Raw genomic sequence first — 21,313 nt, 5'->3', positions numbered from 1 at the left:
GTGTTAAAAATTAAAGCCATCCAGGGGCACCTGGCTGGCTTAGGAAGAGCATGCAACTCTTGATGGGTCAGGAGTTCAAGCCCCATGTTGGGTGTAGAGACTACTAAAAAAAAATAATAAACTTAAAAAAAATTAAAGCCATCCAATGATTTTTTTACACCCATGTTGTATAGGATTTCCTTTTTATTTTATTTTATTTTATTTGTTTCTCAGAAAGAGAGAGAGAGCACAAGCAGGGGGAGCTGCAGAGGGAAAGGGAGAAGCAGGCTCCCTACTGAGCAAGGAGCCCAATGTGGGGCTTGATCCTAGGACCCTGGCATCATGACCTGAGCTGAAGGCAGACACTTGACCAACTGGGCCACCCAGGCGTCCCTGCGATCTCTTTAATATATAATCCCTTCTTACGTGTAAGCAGCACTAAATAAGTTTGCATTTAAATATTATTTAAGCCGGATTTTAGAGTAAATAATTAAATCCATTCAAAGTGTGTACCATGGTCTATTCTGCACAATCTTTTGTTTTATCGGACAAATAATGACATTCTAACTATGTGCAGAGTACACTAGAGACTTAAAAATTATTATTAAAATGCCAGTTGAAAAAAGGGAAAATCTCTCTTTTTATACAGAAGTCATAAATACTGTCTAGCTTGCACAATAGTACAGTGGATTCTTTTATACAAGGAGAAATAATGGCACAAAGAAATTTAGCAGTTTCCTTAAAGTCTAACATGCAAGCAGGTAAATTAATGAGTCTTCCTACTTAGAAAAGCATTTCAAAAAGATCTGATCCTTTTTTGTTAACACCTTCATGTATAAAAAGAAAAACAGAAATTTCTTCCTCTCTGAGGGCCACTAAAATCTCCCTATAGACCCCAGAAAGCCTCTGGTCATATTAAAGACACACACTAAAAACATACAAAACCATTAGAAGTGTTTCTATAATACAGCAGGGCCTGCAGACTGCTAATGAAATTTCCCACCACGAGAAATAGAGAGGGGAGGATGGAACTAGACCCCCAATCAAAATCTACTCATGGCTGAGCCAAATTTAACCATTTGCAGAAAAGTCCTATGAAAATGGTGCCATTTGGAGTATCAAGGACATCGTGCAAATATCTGTACCAAAACTGTGATTTCAATGAAATAAATACGTATTATATTACATAGTCGTCTCTCAAAAGGCCATTACGAAAATCATCAACAATGAGGCGGGGGCGGGGGGGGGGGGGGCGCAGGGGTTGGTGCCTGGCTGGCTCAGTCGGTGGAGCGTGAGACTTTTGGTCCCAGGGTTGTAGGTTCGAGCCCTGTGCTGGGTGTAGAGATTACTTAAAAAAAAAAAAAAAAAAATCATCCACTTACAGTTACCACTGGTTTATACTTCTATACAGTTTGAATTTCTTAGGATGAGCATTAAGTATGTTCCATAGAAAAGCTCATTTCCATTACTTAAAGCTTAATTATTAGATTTTCCACTTTGTAGATTATCCAGGTCAAATTGTAAATTGCCATTAATTTGCAACAAACTGAAATTAAGTGCTTTTCTCACTAGTCCAACATTTTTCAGAACTCTCTCCCCCAGGAATGATACATGCTATGTATATATATGTGTGTGTGTATATACCCCCCCACACACACATATATCTCACAAATGAATTTCAACATTAGTTTGGGGACAAACGAAACAGATTCTGAAAGCACTGTCCTCTAACCAAAAATTTATTTATGGATTATCTATCATTTTGAAGTTTGCATGGACATCTGAGAATTTAGCACCGTTGTACTAAATTTGTGATCAACATTAATATTCCCAAGCATGCTAAGAACACTTAGGTCTCGGTGCTTTACAAGACCCTGAAAACATGACTTGATTACATTTAATTTGATTCCAATTAAAAAGCACTTAAGAAGTTTCTGCTGAATTAGATTACACTGAATGTTTCTATAGAAGACACTTCATTATCTGAGGCAGCTTTAATTTAAAGTGATCACAGAGAGTGAAAAACACTGTTCATTTTAATAAAATGGGCTTAGCCCCGTATTCTCATTTCAGAGCGGCATGCTGTAGATTTCAGTTTATTAAATAAATGTACAACAGCACTGGTAGAAACATCTCTAATAGTGAGTGCCTCCTTCACACTTCACCCGAGACAGATCTGGTCCCATGGCTTTTAAGTCTTAACAGAAACCAGAAATACCTGTGGAAAGGAACATTTAAATAAAAATAAGGCGACAATATCAAGACACTGAAATGAAAATACTGCCTTTCTACTGAATTTTTAAGCCATGCATATTACAACTCATTAAAAATGAAAAGAAACTTCTGGCTTCTGAAGCACCAATACCTAAACACCAAGCCATAGGACTTCCTAAAACACAACGTTTACCCTTTTAAACAAAGGACTACCCTGAGATCAAATATTTTTGTATTCAAAGGAGGACAAGCTAAAAAATGTCTTTGTCTTCCCAACAGTGTTAAACGATTTTCTCAAGTGTTATTATTTTACAAGCCCCATTTTGTTTTAGAGTTCCAAAAGGGAAAAACTGTGATTAAAAACAAAATGATGATTAAAAACAAATGTCTCAAGTCGGTTATTTTGTACTAAGCATAAACCGCATGGCTAGCTTTCATGGGACAGAGTTTTGCAAACACATTTGGCATGCCCCTTTCTGATATTTCAGGAATAAAGGCAACTCTGTGGTTTGTGGTTAGTGATTAAGCACCAAGTGGACTTGTTGTGTGTGTTCTCGTATAGGAAAATCTGTGTTCTCGTATAGGAAAATCTGCAGCATTTTGAGCACCTCACACTTGTAACAATGTCTTTATTATGCCTTCCAGAATTAATTGACCTAAAATCCAGTGACTCTACGATATATCTATTGGATAATTAGAACTCTAAGGACCAACAAATAAAACACATTATTGGCTTTCAGATCTTCGATCAAACAAATATTTACGGCTGTGATTTGCAAAAATTATCTCCTTTTAAGTTGGCATCATTTCAAAATCTGCGCTTCTGATCTGAAACACGTGGATCATCGGCACCCTCCTCCAAAATGAGAACTCACCTGTGCAAACATGGCTACAAACCTTTTTAAAAGAACCTGCACCTACCCTCAGAGCCTAGGTGGGTCTCCTCTGAACACCACGGAAACTTCCTAATTTTTAAGGTTCTCTGAAAGTCTGCCTGACCTTGAGACCAAACACAACAGGGGAGGGGTGGGGAGGTACAGTGACCTGGTTTAGTGACCAGTAGCTATAGATACCAGAGACTGTGCTTGTTGTCAATGATAGTTGCTGAAATCTGTCTATACCACACTGGAACAATCAATTTTGTAAATGATTGCAATAATCAAGGAAATTGCCTAATTTATAAATCCTTGCATACAGCATTTTAATGGATTCCTCCATTTTAATGCTGATGCCTTCAGAGCTAAATGAATTGTTGTCCAGGCTGTCATTACACAAAATGATAAAAACATTCCGTGGGGGGGGGGGGAGGGGGCAGGGGAGAGAAACCACACCTCATGGATATTCAGGCCCGCAACCCATAATCACTCATTAGTGACTTCCACGAAAAGTTTCACATTGCTCAGCCCCAAGAAGAGCTGGAGCGGGGGGCTTCTTTGCGTCCGCGCCTCGGTGGAAATTCCTGTTAGGGTTTTGGAGTTTGAACAACGGCAATTACCTTTTGGCTTAACAGGGAGGCGCCGCCTTGCGTCCCCTGGTTTTGAAAGCCCCACCCTGTTCACGGTTTTGCTCCCTCTCCTTTCTGTCTAACGCTGGACCCTTCTTTGCCACCAAGCCTCGGAGGGGGGGCGGGGGATGCCGTGACCCTCCGGCGCCTGCTAAACACCACCGCCCCTCCAACAGGTACCTCTCTGCGCTCCCACCTGGGGGAAACCGAGGCTGCACACTGAGCGCCTTACCTGAGCTCGACACCCCTGGACTGCTCTTCTCAGTTAAACCCTAGCCAATTGATTCCAGCCAATAGTATGCTGTCACTCCTTTACTTACTGCTCAATCTCACTAACCTGACATTTATGGTGCGCTGATTGGCCTCTGTCAGTGGTGCTGGTTGTAAATTCACTTTGAAAAGCTTTGTGTTAACAGCCTTCAACCAGGCTCCAAGAAGAGGACAGCCTGACAATTGCTCGACCTCCTGCCCTTATTACAGTGAGTAAATCAGGGTTTGAGCCATTAGGCTGGAGCCTGGGGCCTACACAAAAAGGATTGACATGACAAAAGGTCAACCTCTGTCACACATGTGTAACAATTTGGATAATGGAATTCTGTAACTTATCTGAGCGAGGTGGCAAATGCTTACAAGGAAAAGTATACTCGGCTCCGGCTTCTCTGGCTTTTATGCTAAGTAGCTATCCCAGAGTCTGTATTTCTTGTGTAAATACACAAGGAATGTCTGAACTCATGAAATCTTGGAGCCTAGAAGATTCGGAATAAAAAGAAAAAAGAAAGCGAGGAAGAGACAGAGCAAGGCAGTCCTGCAGTGGTTCTTGGCACGCATTCTTCCGATCGGCAGCACGAGGGGGTCTGGATATTGTGGACCTGATTCCTCAGCTAAGGAACGGGCCCTTTTTTTATATTCCATCAAATTGGCAAAAACCCGTCATATTATACGTGATCTCTGGGTAACAAAAGAGAGTTCCTCGAATAATTCAAAGTGCTTTAAGTGACACAGCAAAATAACAAAATAAAGAGGCTCCCCTGCAGGTTCTTCGGGGCCCAAGGTTACCATAAACACATTTTTGTAGGCTCACTGGCTACCAGGGGGGGAGGGCTGAGTTTCTGATTTTAATTTCTTGACCTTATGTTTAAGTCAGTGTGGGAAAAAGTGGGGGGGGGGGAATCATATGATGTCAGAGAATATGCAGTTGTGACAAGACATACTTATTTCCTTCACATGGACAAAATGCTATCAATAAGAGAAGCAATCTGTAAACAACAGATAAAATGAACTGACTAATGAGAAAAATAGTCCTGCAGATACAGAACACATCGCTCTTCATAAAGTATTTGCAACTGAAGGCCTGTCCTGTCACATGCATACTTGGATTAAACCTCACTAGTGTGAGAATTTCCAAATGGCTGCTATCGATGTTTTTTTTGTTGTTGTTTTTAAAGCAGTATCACTTTTGGACTTGGAAAACCATGGGTGGCCCTGGGCAGGGTGAGACATAAACCCGTTACAAGAAGGACTTTCACGGGCCTCTGCAAAGCCAACTTGAAGCACTAAGTTTTGATTTTTAACACAATGCTGGAAATCATTCCAAGAGGCGGCAGATGGTTTTGCAGTTTATGTAAAATTACAAGATGTTCACACTCTATCAAATGGGCACCGCTATCACAGACATCCTCAAATGAAATGAGGCAAAGCTGAAGAGATATACCAGTTGTTACCCTGCAAATTGAAGGCATCATAGGAGCAGAACTACAGTTGATTCTTAAAGAGAAATCATTTGGAGTTCATGAAATGGACATATTCAAAACCACGCTGACAAGCAGTCTATTATATGAAATGATAAATTACTAGGAAGCACAATTTCTACTTCAATATCACTGGGAACAGCCACTTAATTCTATCCCCTTGTGCTTTGGTGAATCAGGCCCAATGAGCCGAAGTCTATAAAGCAAAACTATGGACTATGTAATTATAATACTATCACTGGAACAATTTTAAAATGATTTCCATCAAACTTTTAAGTGATTATAATTTTAAATGATTAATTTAAATTATTTTTTCAACATCTAAATATATATACAAATGAGTACAGTACTATACGAGGAATTGGGTGATGGTAAAAAACATAAGTAATGCATTTAAAATGTGAAGCCAATTCATTTCCTTCAAGTACCAATTGCCGGTGATGGTTTTGAAATATAAACATTTAGCAACGTGTAATATATTTTTAATATTGGTTTCATCAATGTCTTTTGACCTAAGCTAAATGGTAATGATGAAAAATCGACCATTTGCTTAAAAGCAAATCTCTTATTAAATCTAAAATATTATGGCATAAAATCAAACCACACACACACACACACACACACACACACACAAAAACCTGCCCCACATTATGTTATCCCCCTTGGTTTTCTGAAGAAAAATAATGAAGGTTTTCACATAGTGTAAATGAAAACGAGACACTCAAATTTACTGAGGCAAAGACAGATTCTATGAAATCAAAGCCCTTCCTATTACCTTGACTGTAATCCTAACAAGTCACTACATTATTTCAATTAGCAGCATAATTTTTCTAGGGTGAAAACAAGTGCGATTTATTTTGTCATTGTCACTAAAATTTCCTGTCAAATCAGACTCTGATTTGAAAGGCCTGGGTAATTCTGGCCTATCTTAAACTGTAAACTTTATTTTAAATTTCCATATTTTATATCCAATAGAATTTTAAGTTTACACGATGTACATTCCTCAGGTCCAGTCATATTAAATTCTGATGTTAAGCAGAAAGGGGAAACCATGTGCAACTAGATTAATTTATCTCAAGGGAAAAAGGGCACATTAATAATTGAGAAAATGTTTTCATAAAGGTTGAAATCAAACGTGCCTTTTCACGTCTTTATTAGAAAACACATTAGAACAAAATTATCTCACTCTCATCAATAAGACCTAATTGCTGAGAAAGACTATGTTTTCTTTGCAAAACATTCAGAAAGATTTTTCTCATTATGGCCAAATAGCTAGATAATACCATGCATCCAAGTCTTGCTGGAATAAATGTATATAAGAAAAGCGAGTGATTGTTTAATCCATCCTGTCATGTTTTTGTCTTAAACTCTGTGAATTTATTATTTTTTGTAAAACACATTAAAATCGGATTCTAAAAGAAACTGACAAAAAAAAGACGAGTAATTTGGCTTTTAGTTTGTTAATCTCCTTAAATTACAAAAAAAATCACCTGGGCTTCTGGCTTTAAAAAAGAAAGAAAAAAGAAAAAGAAAAACTCTTAGAATTTCCCACGGATACCCCCAGAGAGCCAAAATATATTGAAGGTAATGGAATGATATTGAACTTTCTTTAAATTGCTATATTTTTAAGAACCAGGATTAGTACAAAGAAAATATTAACTAAAAGACAACAGCACACTGACAAAACAATCAAATAAGCTCTCCATGGCTGATGTATGTTAAATATTAAAAAGTCATTTTCTACAAAAGAAAATAGAGCTTTTAATGATTAAACAAAAGCAGGAACTAAGGTGAATCTGATTGCTTCTGTAATAAGCCTTCATGTGTATAATAAAGTACAGCCGTACTAAAAACAATGAACTGTAAACTGAAACAAAAATCCATCATCTACTTGGAAACAGTGACGGGAAAAGATTAGCAATCCATTTATTGTACTGAAATAAAGATAAGTAATGCCGGTAAGATCCGTCAGGCCCTGAGTATTGAACTCTAAATATAAAGACATTTCTTCATCAGCAAGTGACTTGAAAAAAACGTGAGGAAGAGAGACAATGGTAATGATTCAACCGCTTTTAAGTTTTTAAAGATCTGCTTTATGTCGACCTGATATTCTGGAAGATGTCTAAAAGAATGTTTTTTAAACAGGTAATTATTACGTGAGTCATTAAACAATTAGTGCCAAAAGTTCCCTAGATCTACTGTGTATTCCAATCACAGAATCTTTCCTAATAGGAAGAATATGATGATGACAATTTTTTCACAAGAGAATTCAGGTTTGAAAGCAAAGACTAACAGTTAAGGAACACTCTGACACTTAGAATCTCCTGTTACAAAGTGAACTAAATTCTAATCGTCACGTTTCATTAAAAAAAAATCTTAATGCTTAAACTTCAAAATAAACTCAGACTTCATAGCTTAAGAATAATCATACTAATAAAAACCTGACACCTATTAGAGTAAGTGTTTTTTCTTACAAATGGACATTGACACTAAGTTACCTGGCCCCACTCTGTCACATTTTATAGGATCTCCCAGGAGACTGATACATTTTGCACAGCTGCAGTTTTAACATCCCCTCAAGCCCCGAAATGTGTGCTTATTCTAACTGTTCTTACAGATGATAAAAAGAAATAGATCATCAAAAACTAATGATGTAATGTATGGTGATTAAGATAACAATAAAAAATTATAAAAAAAATAAATAGATCATGTTCTGAATTTAGAAGGAGGGATCTGGAGATCATTCAAGCATGCCTATACCCAGCAAGCCTTCTTTCTAACACAGACCAACTCACGTACCTAAAACAACAGGTAAGACACACTTCCTACCCACTGAGGTATCAACATCGCTCAATTCCCTCTCTCCTCGTTTCAACAGAATTTTAATTTAATCAAGTACGAGGAAAGGCACAAAAGGAAGGCTCCAGAGTTTTCAATATTAATATGTATCATTATAGTCTATATGTGTAGTGATCTCTGGCCAACATCCCAACCATATCCAAATCCTTTAAAACAAAACAAAGCAAAACAATGAACTATGGGTTTTTGTTTTTGTTTTCATGTTTATGGCTTTGTCCCCTGGCACTCTAAAAAATAGATGAATTCCAAACCTGGGGCATCAGAGGGCAAGATGACAGTGTTCAATTTTAACATTTGCAGATGGAGCAAATCTGTACCACTGAACAATTGCTTTACCATCTCCTCCGAAAAGGACTGGCAGACCTTTAACTGTAGTGTATCAGAGCTCCCAATAACACTACTGGAACATGAAAAGTGCCTGGAAGTGTTTTATAAACTTTAAACCGCACTGGAGGTTACAACTAATTAGTAAGAAACAAAAACCAACTGGGAAATATTTCAAAACCAGATGCTTTGATTATTTCCCACTTGTCAGTTTTTCCAATCCAAAAAGCTCTAACTTCTAACCTGGCTCTATGTACGGAGCCATTTTCTCCCGTCCTGTTTTCCTATAAAAAATTCTGTTTAAAAAAAAAAGGTGACATAAATACGCCCAACATTTTCTCCCTCGCTCAAGAATCCTATGCTGAATGATTAAGAATGTGTCACTGTCTTTTCCAATTTAGGAGCGAAATGGAACCTGGGAGCCTGGGCACCGTGCCCCAGCAGATAACTGTGGGGTGCGCAGCCCATGGCTGCCATGTGGCCATCTTGGGCTTGAGGGCTGTAAGCTCATTCGCTTAGCTCCTCCCCCATCAGAGGAGGTTTTACGGGCACAGGCCCCAGCGCCCCCTGCCAACCCTCATGGAACGGCTGTGGAGACCAGGTTTGTTTTTCACAACACTATGTCTCCAGGGCCTAAGATAGTGCTGGCCAGAGTGCTCAGCAAAAATCTGAGTGGATTACTGAGTCCCACGCGTTTTAGTTAGTGGCTAGGAGGCAGCTCACAGCGTGCATGCCCATCCTGACAGGCCACGGAACCAAGTGGATGAGACAAGGTATGGTAGAAATGACCCACTAGCGGAGCCTTAAAGTCCATGCCAACTTGGCTGCTGGCTCTTCAGAGACTTTCTTTTCTGGCTACTTCTACTCCATTGTATTGCCTGGCCTCAGTGAGATTTATATATGGCCCTAAGGATAAGACTTCTACCATCTTGTATTTCAGAAATCACTCCAAGGGTGAGAGGTGGCTAAAGCTGGTTGGGCGGGGGTCGGGGGGGGGGGATTACTTATGGCTAAGAATCTGCCTCTTCAGAACTGGATCTCAATAATCAACCATAAAACTTTGGGAGAAATCTCAGATTAACATTTTTCAAATACATGGCTTATTTTTAAATAATAGCATGAGATAAGATTGTGCCACTAAAGTAATATCATTAACTGGGTGATATCAAAGTGCTCCGAGTTTTCCTATGTTTTGATTTTCTGTCTTGGGGAAGACTGCATGATTGTACTTTGCCAGAGAAGAAGCAGAATTTGTGATTTTTGATTCACGATGTAATCTGCTTACTTGGGACGCTCTGAAAGTTAAGAAACATGCCCCAGTCTCTCAAGTTCAGCGTTAAGAAAATTTTCATCTGAGAAAAGGAGCCTGACTCTCTTCCTCCTGTTTATGTTTATGTTCCTTCTTGCCCAGTGCCCAAAACCATCCTGGAAGAGCTCAGAATGGGACACAAAATTCATCGAGCTCACACCCCACTGCCCCAGCCTCCTCTGCTCTATCACCTCGGCTGGCTTTTCTTTCTCTCAAGACCCAGGGAGACCAACAGTCAAATCCATCCCAGCAGGAACAGAGGCTTGCTAAGGGCATCCCATCTTCAGAAACCTGTAGGGCCTGTCTGCCTGGCTGGGTTGCTGCTGGGCCAGGCCAAAGCCTGCACCTCTTTACTGCAGGTGCTGCAGACACCTGGCATTTGCATGACCAGAGAAATCTCTCCTCCACTCCCCTCTGGAGAACAAGGGAGGCTCTCCCCAAAGCTGACCCCCCACCCCGCCAAGGGCCAGGCTCTTTGCCGGCCAAAGCTCCAAATGGTTGGCAAGGTGCTGGGCCGCGAGGGACTTACCTCCCAGAGATGCTGCGTGTTCCTCACGGCGCCGGCCTGCACCTTCTCCGGGGGCAGGAGGACGCCCTGGAAGGGCCCAATCCAGGTGCCCTGCTGGATCCTCTGCGCCGCACAGATGCCGTAGGCCAGGCCGGGCACGGTGCTGGTGCACAGGCACACCTCCCGTGGCAGGTCCCGAAGCCACTCGGGCAGCTCGGGCGGGGGCGCGGCGGCCGCGGTGCTGCTGGTGCCCACGAGCCGGCGCAGCGAGTGCAGTGGCCCGTGCATGGGACACTCACCGTTGCGGTTGTCCGCGCACATGTCGCAACCTGCCGGAGACAGGCGGGAGGGAGGGAAGGAAGAAGGTTAACTCGCCGCTCAAGGCGGCCCATCCTCAGTGGAGAAAAGCCCTGAGACAACTCCATCCCCTCCTGCGTAAGCCACCTGCCTGGGAGGGGACACCTTCAGGCCACCGAGGCCACTGGGAATAGGGGGGGAGAGGTAAATCTGCGCCTCTCCCTTGGAAATCGCCGCACCCAAATTGGCCCGGAAGGATCGAGCCCCCGGGCGCCCCAAAAGCCTGGCGAGCTGGGGGTGGCCGGCGCGGCTGTCTCTGAAGAACCCCCGCCTGGCTTCCACTCCTTGAGGTGTGTGTCTCTCTCTCTCCCTCTTCCCTTCTTTCTCTAGTTCCCTCTGCCCCTCTCCCCTGTTCCCAGGAGTCCTCAGCTACCAGGTGTTTGCAGGTGTGTTGCTCACTGTGCCGGGAAAAGAGCCCCCAGCTCTTGCTCAACCTTCTGTCTCGAGATATTCTACTTTGGTCGCTGGTTATAGTTGGTTTACCTGTGTCTGCAATTCTAGAAGATCCTTCTAAAATCACCGGGGCAGGAGGGGGACCCTTCCAGCACAGAGCGCCCTCCCTACCCGCAGGAACCTACCCACCCGGGGTGCCCGGACCAGAGCGCCACACCGGCCTTGCCTCCCTGCCTCCCCCCCACCCCCGTGGCACCGCAACCCCAGACACCGGCCTCTGAGGGCGCCCTGGTGCTGGGGTCCCTGACGGTGCCCGCTCTGGCCACTCCAGCCAGAGGGGTTCGGGTGGAGAAAGGGGGACTGTTCTGGCAGGCGTGGAGTGCCTGTGCTGGAGTGCAAGCTCTTCCCAGAAGCCAAAAAGGAATAAATCGCAAATTTAAGGATGGGGTAATGGTTCAGTGGAGAGGGCCCCAACTCCTGCCCAGACGGTGATCCCCAAGGCTGCATGTGATTCTCAGAGAAGTGTTGCGAACAAGGCTCTCGCTCCAACGTTCCCCAGAGGAGCCTGCAGCGCAAGGGGATCCTCACCCTCCCTCTGGGTCGGGTGGCTGTGGATGCCCTGGGTCCCTCACCTCGAACTGAATGGGAAAAGGCCAGGCGGCCGCGGGAAGCAGGGCCTGTGGCGACCGTGCTGTCGGATCGCAGCGCCCTCCGGGTTATTAATGGGCCTGGCGGAGCCGCGGTGTCTGCGCCCCGGCCCTGCCGACCTGCCTCAGGGAGGCAGCCTCGGCGCCCGCCCGCCAACACAACCCCACTTCCCCGGCCCAGCCTCCCAGGGGAGCGCCCCCCCCCCCAAAGCAACGGAGCCCTGTGGCACCGAGCATGACGGCAGGCGACTACAGATGGACTGACGGACAGCGGGAGCTGGGGCACCGGTGGATGCGCCAGCGCTGGGCCGCCCTCAGAGCCTCCTAGCACCTGCACCTGGCTTTGGGCGCTGCCAGGCCTGGGGGCTCGCTCTAAGGGTGCCCCATCCTTGCTAAGACAGAGGAAAGTCTAGGTAACTTTTGGCAAAAGGAGTCACTGAGGAATCTTCAAGGAAGGAACTCCTAAGGCAACCCAGCCCTGGTGAGGGAACCCTGGTTTCGCCATTTATTTCATCTCTGCTCAGAGGAGGAGGGCTCCAGCTGGCCCTGCCTTCCCCCCAGTCCACTACGCCCCGCACTCCTCCCAAGAGAGCCCAGGAAATGGCAGGACCCTCTGACTGCAGCTTCTTGGAGGGGTCCCCAGGCCCTCCAAGTGAAAAGCGACAACCTGTTTCTACAGGTGGGGAAGTGCCCAAGCCTCTGGACCTCCACCACACAAAAGCCCCCTCTCCCAGTAACACCAACTAATGTAAATACTGCCTCAGGCTCTGCTTTTGACTGTGGGGCCTAGATGGAAAGTATTCCTACCCTTACCGTCTGTCACCCCTTCTGGATCCGCTTCACACATCCTCTCAAGCTTCTGACTGTGAAAATGACAAGTTCAAGACAAAGGGAAGAAGGGAAAGAAAGATGATAGAAACTCATAGTCACCCAGTGCCTCCACTGTTCCAGACACCTCTCATGAATCAAATAATCACCACGTCATGATCCCCATTTTGCAGATGAGGCAATTTGAGGCTTCACGGGCAACGTAACTAGTCCAAGGATCAGAAACTAGAAAGTGGTAGAGAAAGATTCACAGTCAGGTTTGCCTGACTTCAAAGCCTCCAAATCTAAAGATCTAGGGAGACTAATGAAAGCTGGGAGATTTTATACCCGCACTCATAATCAATAGAATTGCAGTATTTCACTGAAAGCACTATTCAGGGGCCACAAAAATTGCCCTAGCGTCAGTGAATTACAGAGCTTTCTGTATCTCTCTCCCATACTCTTGGGTTTGGGGCGGTTAAATGTATTCGAAAGTGAAGAGATGAGGTCCATAATTCTGAACCTTAGCGTCTGACCTCAGAGATGACCTTTCAGTGCACCTTAGCAAAAACAGCTTAAAACAAACGACAGTAAGCAAAGGCAATATGCCCGGTAAAAATAAAAATCACATCACTCCAAGGAGCTGCTTAACCCACTTTCCCTTTCTGGTTGGCTCCACAAGGCCTAGGGTGAGAAGCAAGAGCATCTGGTATTCACTCCCTACCCGTCTGCACCAGAGATCCTGTCAACTTGCCACATCTCCACACCATGCACTATCAGCCCAACTACATCAGTAATAAAATAAGGAGGAAAAGTACCAACTCCAGCCACCACCCCCACAGACAGCAAACACACTCCCCATTATTTGTTACGCAGGATGAAACCATGGCTAGCCCTTTCTCTAAGAAGTCCTCTAAAACTCTCGTCTGCCTGCTAAGTTTCAGTTGTCTCCAGCAGTGTTGAAAAACTGAAGTGGCATTTTGCCGAAGAAAAAGCTGAATTTCTCCCACTATGTAGAAGAGTACCTGTGCCTGGAGTCCACAGCAGCAACGAAGGGAGGCCAATACACTTTAATTACATGAGTCTTAACTGATAAACCACCTCGTGCCTCTAGCAAAATATTCTGCTGGAGAAGTTGACCAATTACATCCAGATCCATGTTCTATCTTGATGTTTTTTAATACATGAAACCTCTGCCGTTGAAAATAACTGGCCTCTGACTCTACGTCTCAGGGTCCCAGAGGAGCTTGAAGATGCTTAAAACAAGTAAGTTATTACTCAGGGGTTGAGAAAAGTGGCACAGTTAGACAAACTAACAGAGTGTTTTCTAGAGAGGGGCCATAAACACCTCCAAGAGAAGGTCCGAGGGAGAAGCTGGCTAGATGCACAAACTGCACCCCTCCAAAATGTATTCAACACGTACATTACGTACAGCATTCCACGCCCAGCAGTACATAACACAAGTCTATTTGTATTCATAAAGTGTAAGCAAATAAATGTTCTCAGATTATCCTAAAATCCGGGTAATTTTCTCTAAATCCATGATTTTTATTTGTAAAGTGTTTTCTGTATCTGTGAGAAGTATCATCGGATTCTCCAAGCCAGATACTTTGGAACGCCAGTTCCGCATTAGGCGGTATGAGAGATCATGGTCCCTCCTCTATCCTGAGTAGATCTGTTTATGCGTCCCTGAATGAGAGAAGGAGATATCACTAGGTTACAGACTTATTCACCTGACTTCGGAAGGCCAGGCCAAGTGTAACGAAGAGCAGAAGTCATATCCTTGTGTACTGTTTGAATATTTTTCCAAGTACATGCCCTACTTTTGCAATTGAAAACGGACCTATTTGAAGGTAAAGGGGGCAAAGCAGGCCACGGTTTTCTTTCTTGGTGTTTCATTTCGCGTTCTAGGAAAGGCGCAATTTAAAACGTTTCAGGCCTTTTTGGCTGTCTGGGGAGGCTGACGGACGCGTGTGGGCCCCGGAGGAGCCAGGGCCCGCGGGAAGCCCCCACCACACTAGACCTGGGCTCCCCGACGCCTCCCGGCCTCCTCCGCCTGCCCTCACTCATCCTCTGGAAGGGAAACCGAGGAGCAGCTGAGAAGCCTGCCTCTCCGCCGGGGCGGCAGTAACAGCTAAGCTATAAATCCTCCCCGACCGCTAGGGAGGTCGCGGCCCCCAGTCCCGCAGGCCGAGCCCGGCGGGACGGGCGGCTATCGATCCCGGCCGGCGAGGCGCCCGGGGAGTGCCGCCTGCTGGCAACGGCGTGCGCGCTCCGAGCGCGGGCGCGGGGTGGCCGGGGTCCCGAGACGGGGTCGGGGTCGGGGTTGGGGGGGGCAGAGCGCCGCGGCCCGAGCCTCCCACACTGGGGTGCACGCCCCCGGGCCTCCAGCCGACACTCAGCCCTCGCGAGCCAGCCGCTAGACTGCATGGGGCGGAAGGCCAGGCCCAGGCCCGCCGGAGGCCCCGCACCCAAGTCTGAACCTTGAAGGCCTCGGCCCCTGCCTGCTGCGCCTCCCCAACCCCACCCCGCTGGGGTCTTTCAGACTCCCCGGAGAGGCTTCGGAGGCATGTCCAGAAGGCGAGGCAGGCTAGCCCGGCCACTGGGAAAGGGAGCCGACCGTGGGCGCGCGGAACCTTCTGGAGGACTCTCTCTTAGGGGAGTTTAAAGCTCCCCGCGAATCGCACACGCGCTGGGCTTCCCCCGCTCCTCCCGGCTGCCGGCTTGGACCAGGAGCGGGAGACAAAAGGGGAGGGAAAGAAAGGGGGGGCGCAATGTGGATTTTATGTGTCTTCCGATGACTGTATTAATAAATTAAATGGGAGCGCCAGGGTGTGCGGGCGAGAGAATATTGCGCCGAGATCAACCTGGCCGGCCCCTGCCCCTGCGAGGCCGCCATATACAATGCGAAGATGATGAATAGGGGGGCGAGGAAATCGAAGCGGGCCCGGGCTGGCTCCACTCTCTCATACAAAACTATAGGGCAATTAATTGTGGCTTGTCCCCTCATCCTTCATCTCCTGGTGGCACATATCGATGGAGATTACTGCTGATGGACCATTTTATCACCTTAAATAAACAGTCGCCACCTCTTCTAACCTCAATCTAATATATGGCTCTATGTTCAGTTTCAGGGCGCTAGATAACGAATGATGTAAAATAGCTAAATCATGTGTGTTACGGGATGGGGCTGGGCCTGCACACAAAAAGAGAGAAAAGAGAAAAAGAAAAATAGAACAACACAAAAGCCCACACACTGACTCCGAGAGCCTCCCTCCCACCAGACACCAGGTCTGAAATCTAAGTCGCTGGCGGCTGACAGCGGGGACGCTGGGCGGGAGGAGCGGAGCCTGGGCCTCGGTGGCAGGAAGACCCCACTGCGGGGTTGCTGGGCTCGGGAGCTCCCGGAAACAGGACCTGCGTTTCCCAACGGGGTGGGAGGAGACTGGGGAAGGTCAGAAAACACTCACCCTCCTTTTAGCGCTCGCTCTAACTGCTCAACTGGACAAACCCCAGATCTCCTCCTCTCCCACAGCCCCTCTCCCCAGTCTTCGGAAAGGGTGGCGCTACCAGTAGAAAAGCCTCGCTCCAACTCCCACACCTGAGCACCTGCCAGTGCTGTTCCCAGCACTGTTCCTTGCGCGGCAGGGTTCCCCCAAAACGGAAGGAGCCAGAGACCTCCCGCTGGGGAAGTTGCAAAGCGTCCGGATTCCACGTGGAGAGACCACCCCCCCTCCCAGAGGACTTAGCTGCCAACCCCCTCCCAGATATCCAAAAGGAACACCTTCCCTGAAAGGTCTTGGGGCCCGAAACACTGCCCGGTATCATTGGTACAAACACCAGGGGCGCCCTGTGGCCGCCTTTCGCTACCTTCCAAGAGTGACAGGGTCTCAAGTGAGGCACCAGCTCCCAGAGGCCGAGAAGAGGCTGCCGCGGAGGAGCCTGACGTAATCAATGGCTTTAGGCAACCAGCAGCAAATGTGTGCGCCCAGTAACACAAGACGCGGAAGAGAGGCCCCATCCTCCGTTTCTGTTACAAACCGCCCACCGGTGTTAGGGAGGTGAGAAAAGGCAAATAAGCATTCAGAGAGTCAGAGGAAAGTGTACTTCAATGGTGGAATAAATGAACCCACACAGATAAGAGAAATATATTGGAAGAGGTCACCCTGCCCCGCATATACAGTGTTTGCTGTTTTTAAGTCTTTTGGTGTGAAAGAAAGCTACAGGACCCTCCGCTTTGCCTTCACTGTGGCCTTTGCCAAAGGATGCCAATAAAGTTTCAAGGTGAAGCGGGTGTTCATGATTCACACGTGTTACCGGGTTGTTGCTCCCAAGCAAAGAGGGACTCTTCTAAAGGGAAAACAAGTAAGGGGGTCCCTTTCTTTGCCTTGTAAGAGAAAAAGAAAATGACTCAACACTCTTTTAAATACAAAGTAATAAAATGAAGCAATGCTGACTGGCCACTTCACAGAACGCTTTTACAGGGAGGTGGCAAGAACCTAAAAGGAAAGTAGGAAAATGTGTGCAGGGGGTAAAAATTAATAGATGCTTCCCTTCTGGGCAGCCTCCCACCCCACCCCACGCCACCCCTACCGGCATACAACCTGGGAATGGGGAGCAGCTCTGGTGTTCACCACCTTTCAAGTAACAGACCAACTCCCCCCACCCAGGGGGGACCAAAAGTTTCCCGCCCTTTGCATTTCTGTTTTGTTTTGACCACCTCATTAGATTAAACCCAATCACGTCTCACTCCATCTTTGCAAAAGACATCCCAAGGTTTCCAATGAGTATGTGCTCTGGCCCAGAGAAGTTTCTGGAAGGATGGCAGGTCCGGCTGGCCAGCATTACACAAAGCTACCTCAGCTTTCCATTTTCTTTCTCAAAGGCCCTTTAATTAGGCAACAACGTGAAGTGCAACCTCTAATAAGACAATCTGCCTTTCTTTGCCTTCTGTGGTCTCCCCTGCCCTTTGCACAGGGAAGCAGTCCAGTTGACTCAAAAGGAGATACCAGAAGATTAACACAATGGGAATAATTTAAATAAATCATAATTCATTTCCTCCGGCCAGAGGAAAACGTTACCTGGATGATAAACTGGCTCGAGAGCCACATACTAATTAGCAATCTATCCCAATTCTTTCTCAGATTAATCTAGGTTTTCCTCTGGTGAAAATGCACTGAACCTCAAGATTGCATTGTGAACAAGAGCTCAGGGCACAGCCAGGGCTTTGGGGTGCTGCTGCTGGCAACTTTTCCAACACTCATTTAATTCAGAAGAGAAACTGCAAGTTTGATGAGGCACTCTCAGTCCACAGTGCCTATATATCACTTGGCACTGAGAACTGTCTTTTCCAAAGCATTTCTTGCCTTTTTAATTCACATTTTTTTAAGAACTGTTTTTGAAAACAACACACGCAAGAAATTCAGGAGGAAGAGAAGTATTTTTTTTTTAAAATCCATTAGGACAACATAATTTTATCAAATTTTCTAAAGCTCCGAAATACAAACCTCTTCTTAACGGCAGGGCAAATTCGAGGTGAAACCCTCATTTTAAACCAGTACTTTACCCTCAAATTCTGGAGAGGAAAAAGGTAAATACAACTGCTCTTTTTTGTTAGTAATAATTATCTCCATCAGAAAAACGATCCCCACCCCTTACGAAAAGACTGAAATACTGCCATCACTAGGCTCGTGTCTAGTGTTTTCTAATCAAAGTAATGACACTGGGAGTCCTTTAGCTAAAACCTGTAGTTATTTTGCTTTTACAACGAATTAAGAAGTTCATGGAGCGGTAGACATTCTGCAGGAAGGGGCTTATTCAAAATAGAATGATTATACATGTTTATCATCAACTTTTCCTCCTGCAGAAACCAAACGAAGGAATGAGCCGAGAAGAGCCAAGTGAGCGCTGATCTTTCAAATCCTCTGTTGCTTTCAAACCTGACTCTCTTCACCTTTAATATTCTCTCCAGAGATCTCTGGAAGTATACGGAGCACTTGCACCAACGCCTTAGGTGTAAACATACCATAACTTCTGATACTACCCAAAAGAACTGGGTAGCCAGCAATACACAATCCTGGTCTTCATTTAGCCTTTTGTCGCAAGACCTCAAAAGGGAGCTTGTCCTTGTGAGAAGCCTTTTAAACTCTGAATAGAGGAATCGAAGCTAGAAGAGACCTTCTAGCTGTAAGTAGGCATTTCCCTAATTTTTAAATTAGGCATTTGCCATTTACTCGGCAACAAGCAGAGTACTCTGCTAGTACTTAAAAAAACTACTGTCACAATCATTAAGAAACAAGTAAAGCAACAAGCGTGCCTACGGTAGGACTGCGAACGTTTACACGATCAAGGGTGCACGGAGAACGCGGGATCCGCAGGGAACGACCCTACCCTGCAGTGGGAAACGTTTTCTCATTAAGCAGTTGGCAATTTTTCTTTTCCTCCTTTTCTAAATAAATAGAAGACCTAAGAATAATGCCTGCCTGCAGGGAGAGAGCGACCCAGTGTCGTCCAAAATTCCTACTCCAGCGAGGCCCGGTCAGCCCGCAGCTCTCGGCCCGTCCCCTGACAACCCCGCGGCCCGAAAACGAGCCGGTGTAGTTAACTCCAGAGGTCAGGCAGGGAGGAGAAGGAGACACAAGCCCTGGAGCCCACGCTCCCCAGAAACGCTGAGGGTCCCTCCCGAGTCCCACTGAGGCCAGGCCAAGCCCCCAGCGTGCGCGGCTAGTACCCGCCCGGGCCCGGGCGCAGTCCCGCGGGAGGGCGATCTGTATGCCCGGTCCCCGAGCAGCTCGGGTCTAAACGCTCGGGGCTGCGAAGCAGGGACCGAGGGGAGGAGAAAAAGGGAACCGTGAGGTGCCACCCGGCCTCCCCTCCGTTCTCTCGCCTTCTCTAACGTTGACAAAATTGTGCCGCAGTCGTCCGGGAGGTGCGAAGCCGCGGCCTGGACCAGCCCACCACCCGGAGTCCCGCTCACCCGCCCCGCTTGCCGGCTGGGCGCCCGCGCTCGACGGCGCCAGCGGCCCTGGAGAGCGCGCGCGGGCCGCGGCTACGTACGGTTGTTGGGGTCGCTGGTGTGCTGGTTGAGCGGAATGATCTCCATGCGCTGCTGGCCGTACAGGTAATAGTCCAGCTCCTCCGCGCTGCAGCGGAAGCGCGGGCCGCCCCGCACGTCCCCGCCGCTGCCGCCGCACTTGGAAGGCCCCGGGCCCGACGCGGCGCCGAGGCACAGGTCCTTAGGGGGCAGCGGCTCCGCGGCGACGGCGGCGGCGGCCAGAGGCGCGAACACCGGCAGCTGCGCCACGGGCAGGGCCGAGAGACCCGCCAGCGCGGCGGCGGCGGCCGCGGCGGCGCAGGAGGAGGCAGAGGAGGCCGAGGTGGAGGAGGACGCCGGAGTGGAGGAGGCGGAGGAGAGCGAGGCGGGCCGCGGGCGCAAGCTGTCCGGCGGAGGCTCTGCGCGCTCCGAGGGCGGCGGCGGCGGCGGCTGGAGAGGCTGCGGCGCGCCCAGGGGACCCGCGGCGCCGCCGCCCTTGAGCGGGCCGCCGCTGCCGCCGTGCGGGAAGAGTTGCTGCCAGTGCTGCAGATAGGCTGGGTCCACTTTGAGGAAGGCCGAGCCGCCGGGCTCTCCGGGCTTCAGCATGTCCGACCTCTCAAGCTGGGGGCAGAGGGAAGGGGGCGCGTGAGGCGGGCCCCCGGGCCGGGTGCGAGAGGGGCAGGGAGGCTGGCCGCCCAGACCCCGGAGCGAGAGCTGAGACCCGGGCTCCGCCTGCGGCAGCCCGGTGCCACAGCTCCCTCTTTCCAACTCCGCTGGGGCGCAAAGTTTACTCTGAAGCCGCGGCGCCGCGCGAAGGGAGCTCTGTGCGCCCCGCCTTGCCTCCAGCCCGGGGCGCCCCAGCTCCCGCCCCGCACAGCTGAAGCCCGGCGCGAGGGCGCCAGCCCGCAGAACTCGGCGGCAGGAGGCAGCCCCCGCCCTCAACCGGCGCCCGGAGCCCGGAGCCGACCCGAGCCGGAGTGGCGCAGCGCCGGAGCCGCGCTGGCCTCCGGCGCCAGGAGGCGGGACAGTCTCGGCCCCCCGCCCCCGGCCCGGGACCTCCAGCCTCCCATCCCCGGGGGCCCCGGACCCCCAGCCCTAGACGAGCCTCGCCTTACCTGGAAACTCTGGAGCCGCCGGCGGGTGCGTGCGTGCGTGCGTGTCGGTGAGCGTGCGGGAGAGTGTGCGTCCCGGGTGCGCTACATGCCCCTGCGCGGCGGGGGAGGAAAGCCCTAGATGTGGTCGGGCCGCCCGGAACCCTCCCGGGCCGCGAGCGATGGGCGCCGGGGACGGCGGAGCGCGCTAGAGCAGTCCGGCCGAGCGCGCGGGAGCGCGGGCCGGCCCGGGCGCGGATCGGAGCCGCGGTGGGCTGCTGCGCTCGGCCGCCGCCGCGTCCCGCTTCCTCAGCTCCACGCTCTGGCAGCCTCCCGGCTGGACACGTGGGTTTTACGACAGCACAAAATACAAGTGTGTGTGTGTGTGTGTGTGTGTGTGTGTGTGTGTGTGAGTGAGAGAGACAGAGAGACAGACGGAGAGAGGGGGATAAAGGGAGGAAAGGGAGGGTAAGGGCGAGAGACAGAAAAAGAGAGAAAGAAGGAGAGAGAGAGAGAGAGAGAGAGAGAGAGAGGTGGGGA

At 48.3% G+C, this 21,313-nt stretch overlaps 1 protein-coding gene across 2 annotated transcripts in view; it reads right to left on the bottom strand.

Annotated features, from left to right (window-relative positions):
* The window catches only part of PRDM6 (PR/SET domain 6), a 98,905-nt gene extending 77,799 nt beyond the window's left edge, over nucleotides 1-21,106 (bottom strand). For both annotated transcript variants that reach the window (XR_003522184.1, XM_027606315.2), the window contains exons 1-3: nucleotides 20,798-21,106; nucleotides 19,706-20,303; nucleotides 10,467-10,774 (exon numbers count right to left, since the gene is read on the bottom strand). Coding sequence is in view for 1 of the 2 variants with exons in the window: in XM_027606315.2 (XP_027462116.1) it covers nucleotides 10,467-10,774; nucleotides 19,706-20,288 (891 nt within the window). In the remaining variant the exon portion in view is untranslated. The remainder of the gene's footprint in view (nucleotides 1-10,466; nucleotides 10,775-19,705; nucleotides 20,304-20,797) is intronic.
* Between the last annotated feature and the right edge of the window lie 207 nt (nucleotides 21,107-21,313).

The sequence above is a fragment of the Zalophus californianus genome, chromosome 5 (assembly GCF_009762305.2).
Source record: "Zalophus californianus isolate mZalCal1 chromosome 5, mZalCal1.pri.v2, whole genome shotgun sequence".
NCBI lineage: Eukaryota > Metazoa > Chordata > Mammalia > Carnivora > Otariidae > Zalophus > Zalophus californianus.
Note: the sequence above shows the minus strand (reverse complement) of the source record. Positions and strands in the feature narration are given on the sequence as shown.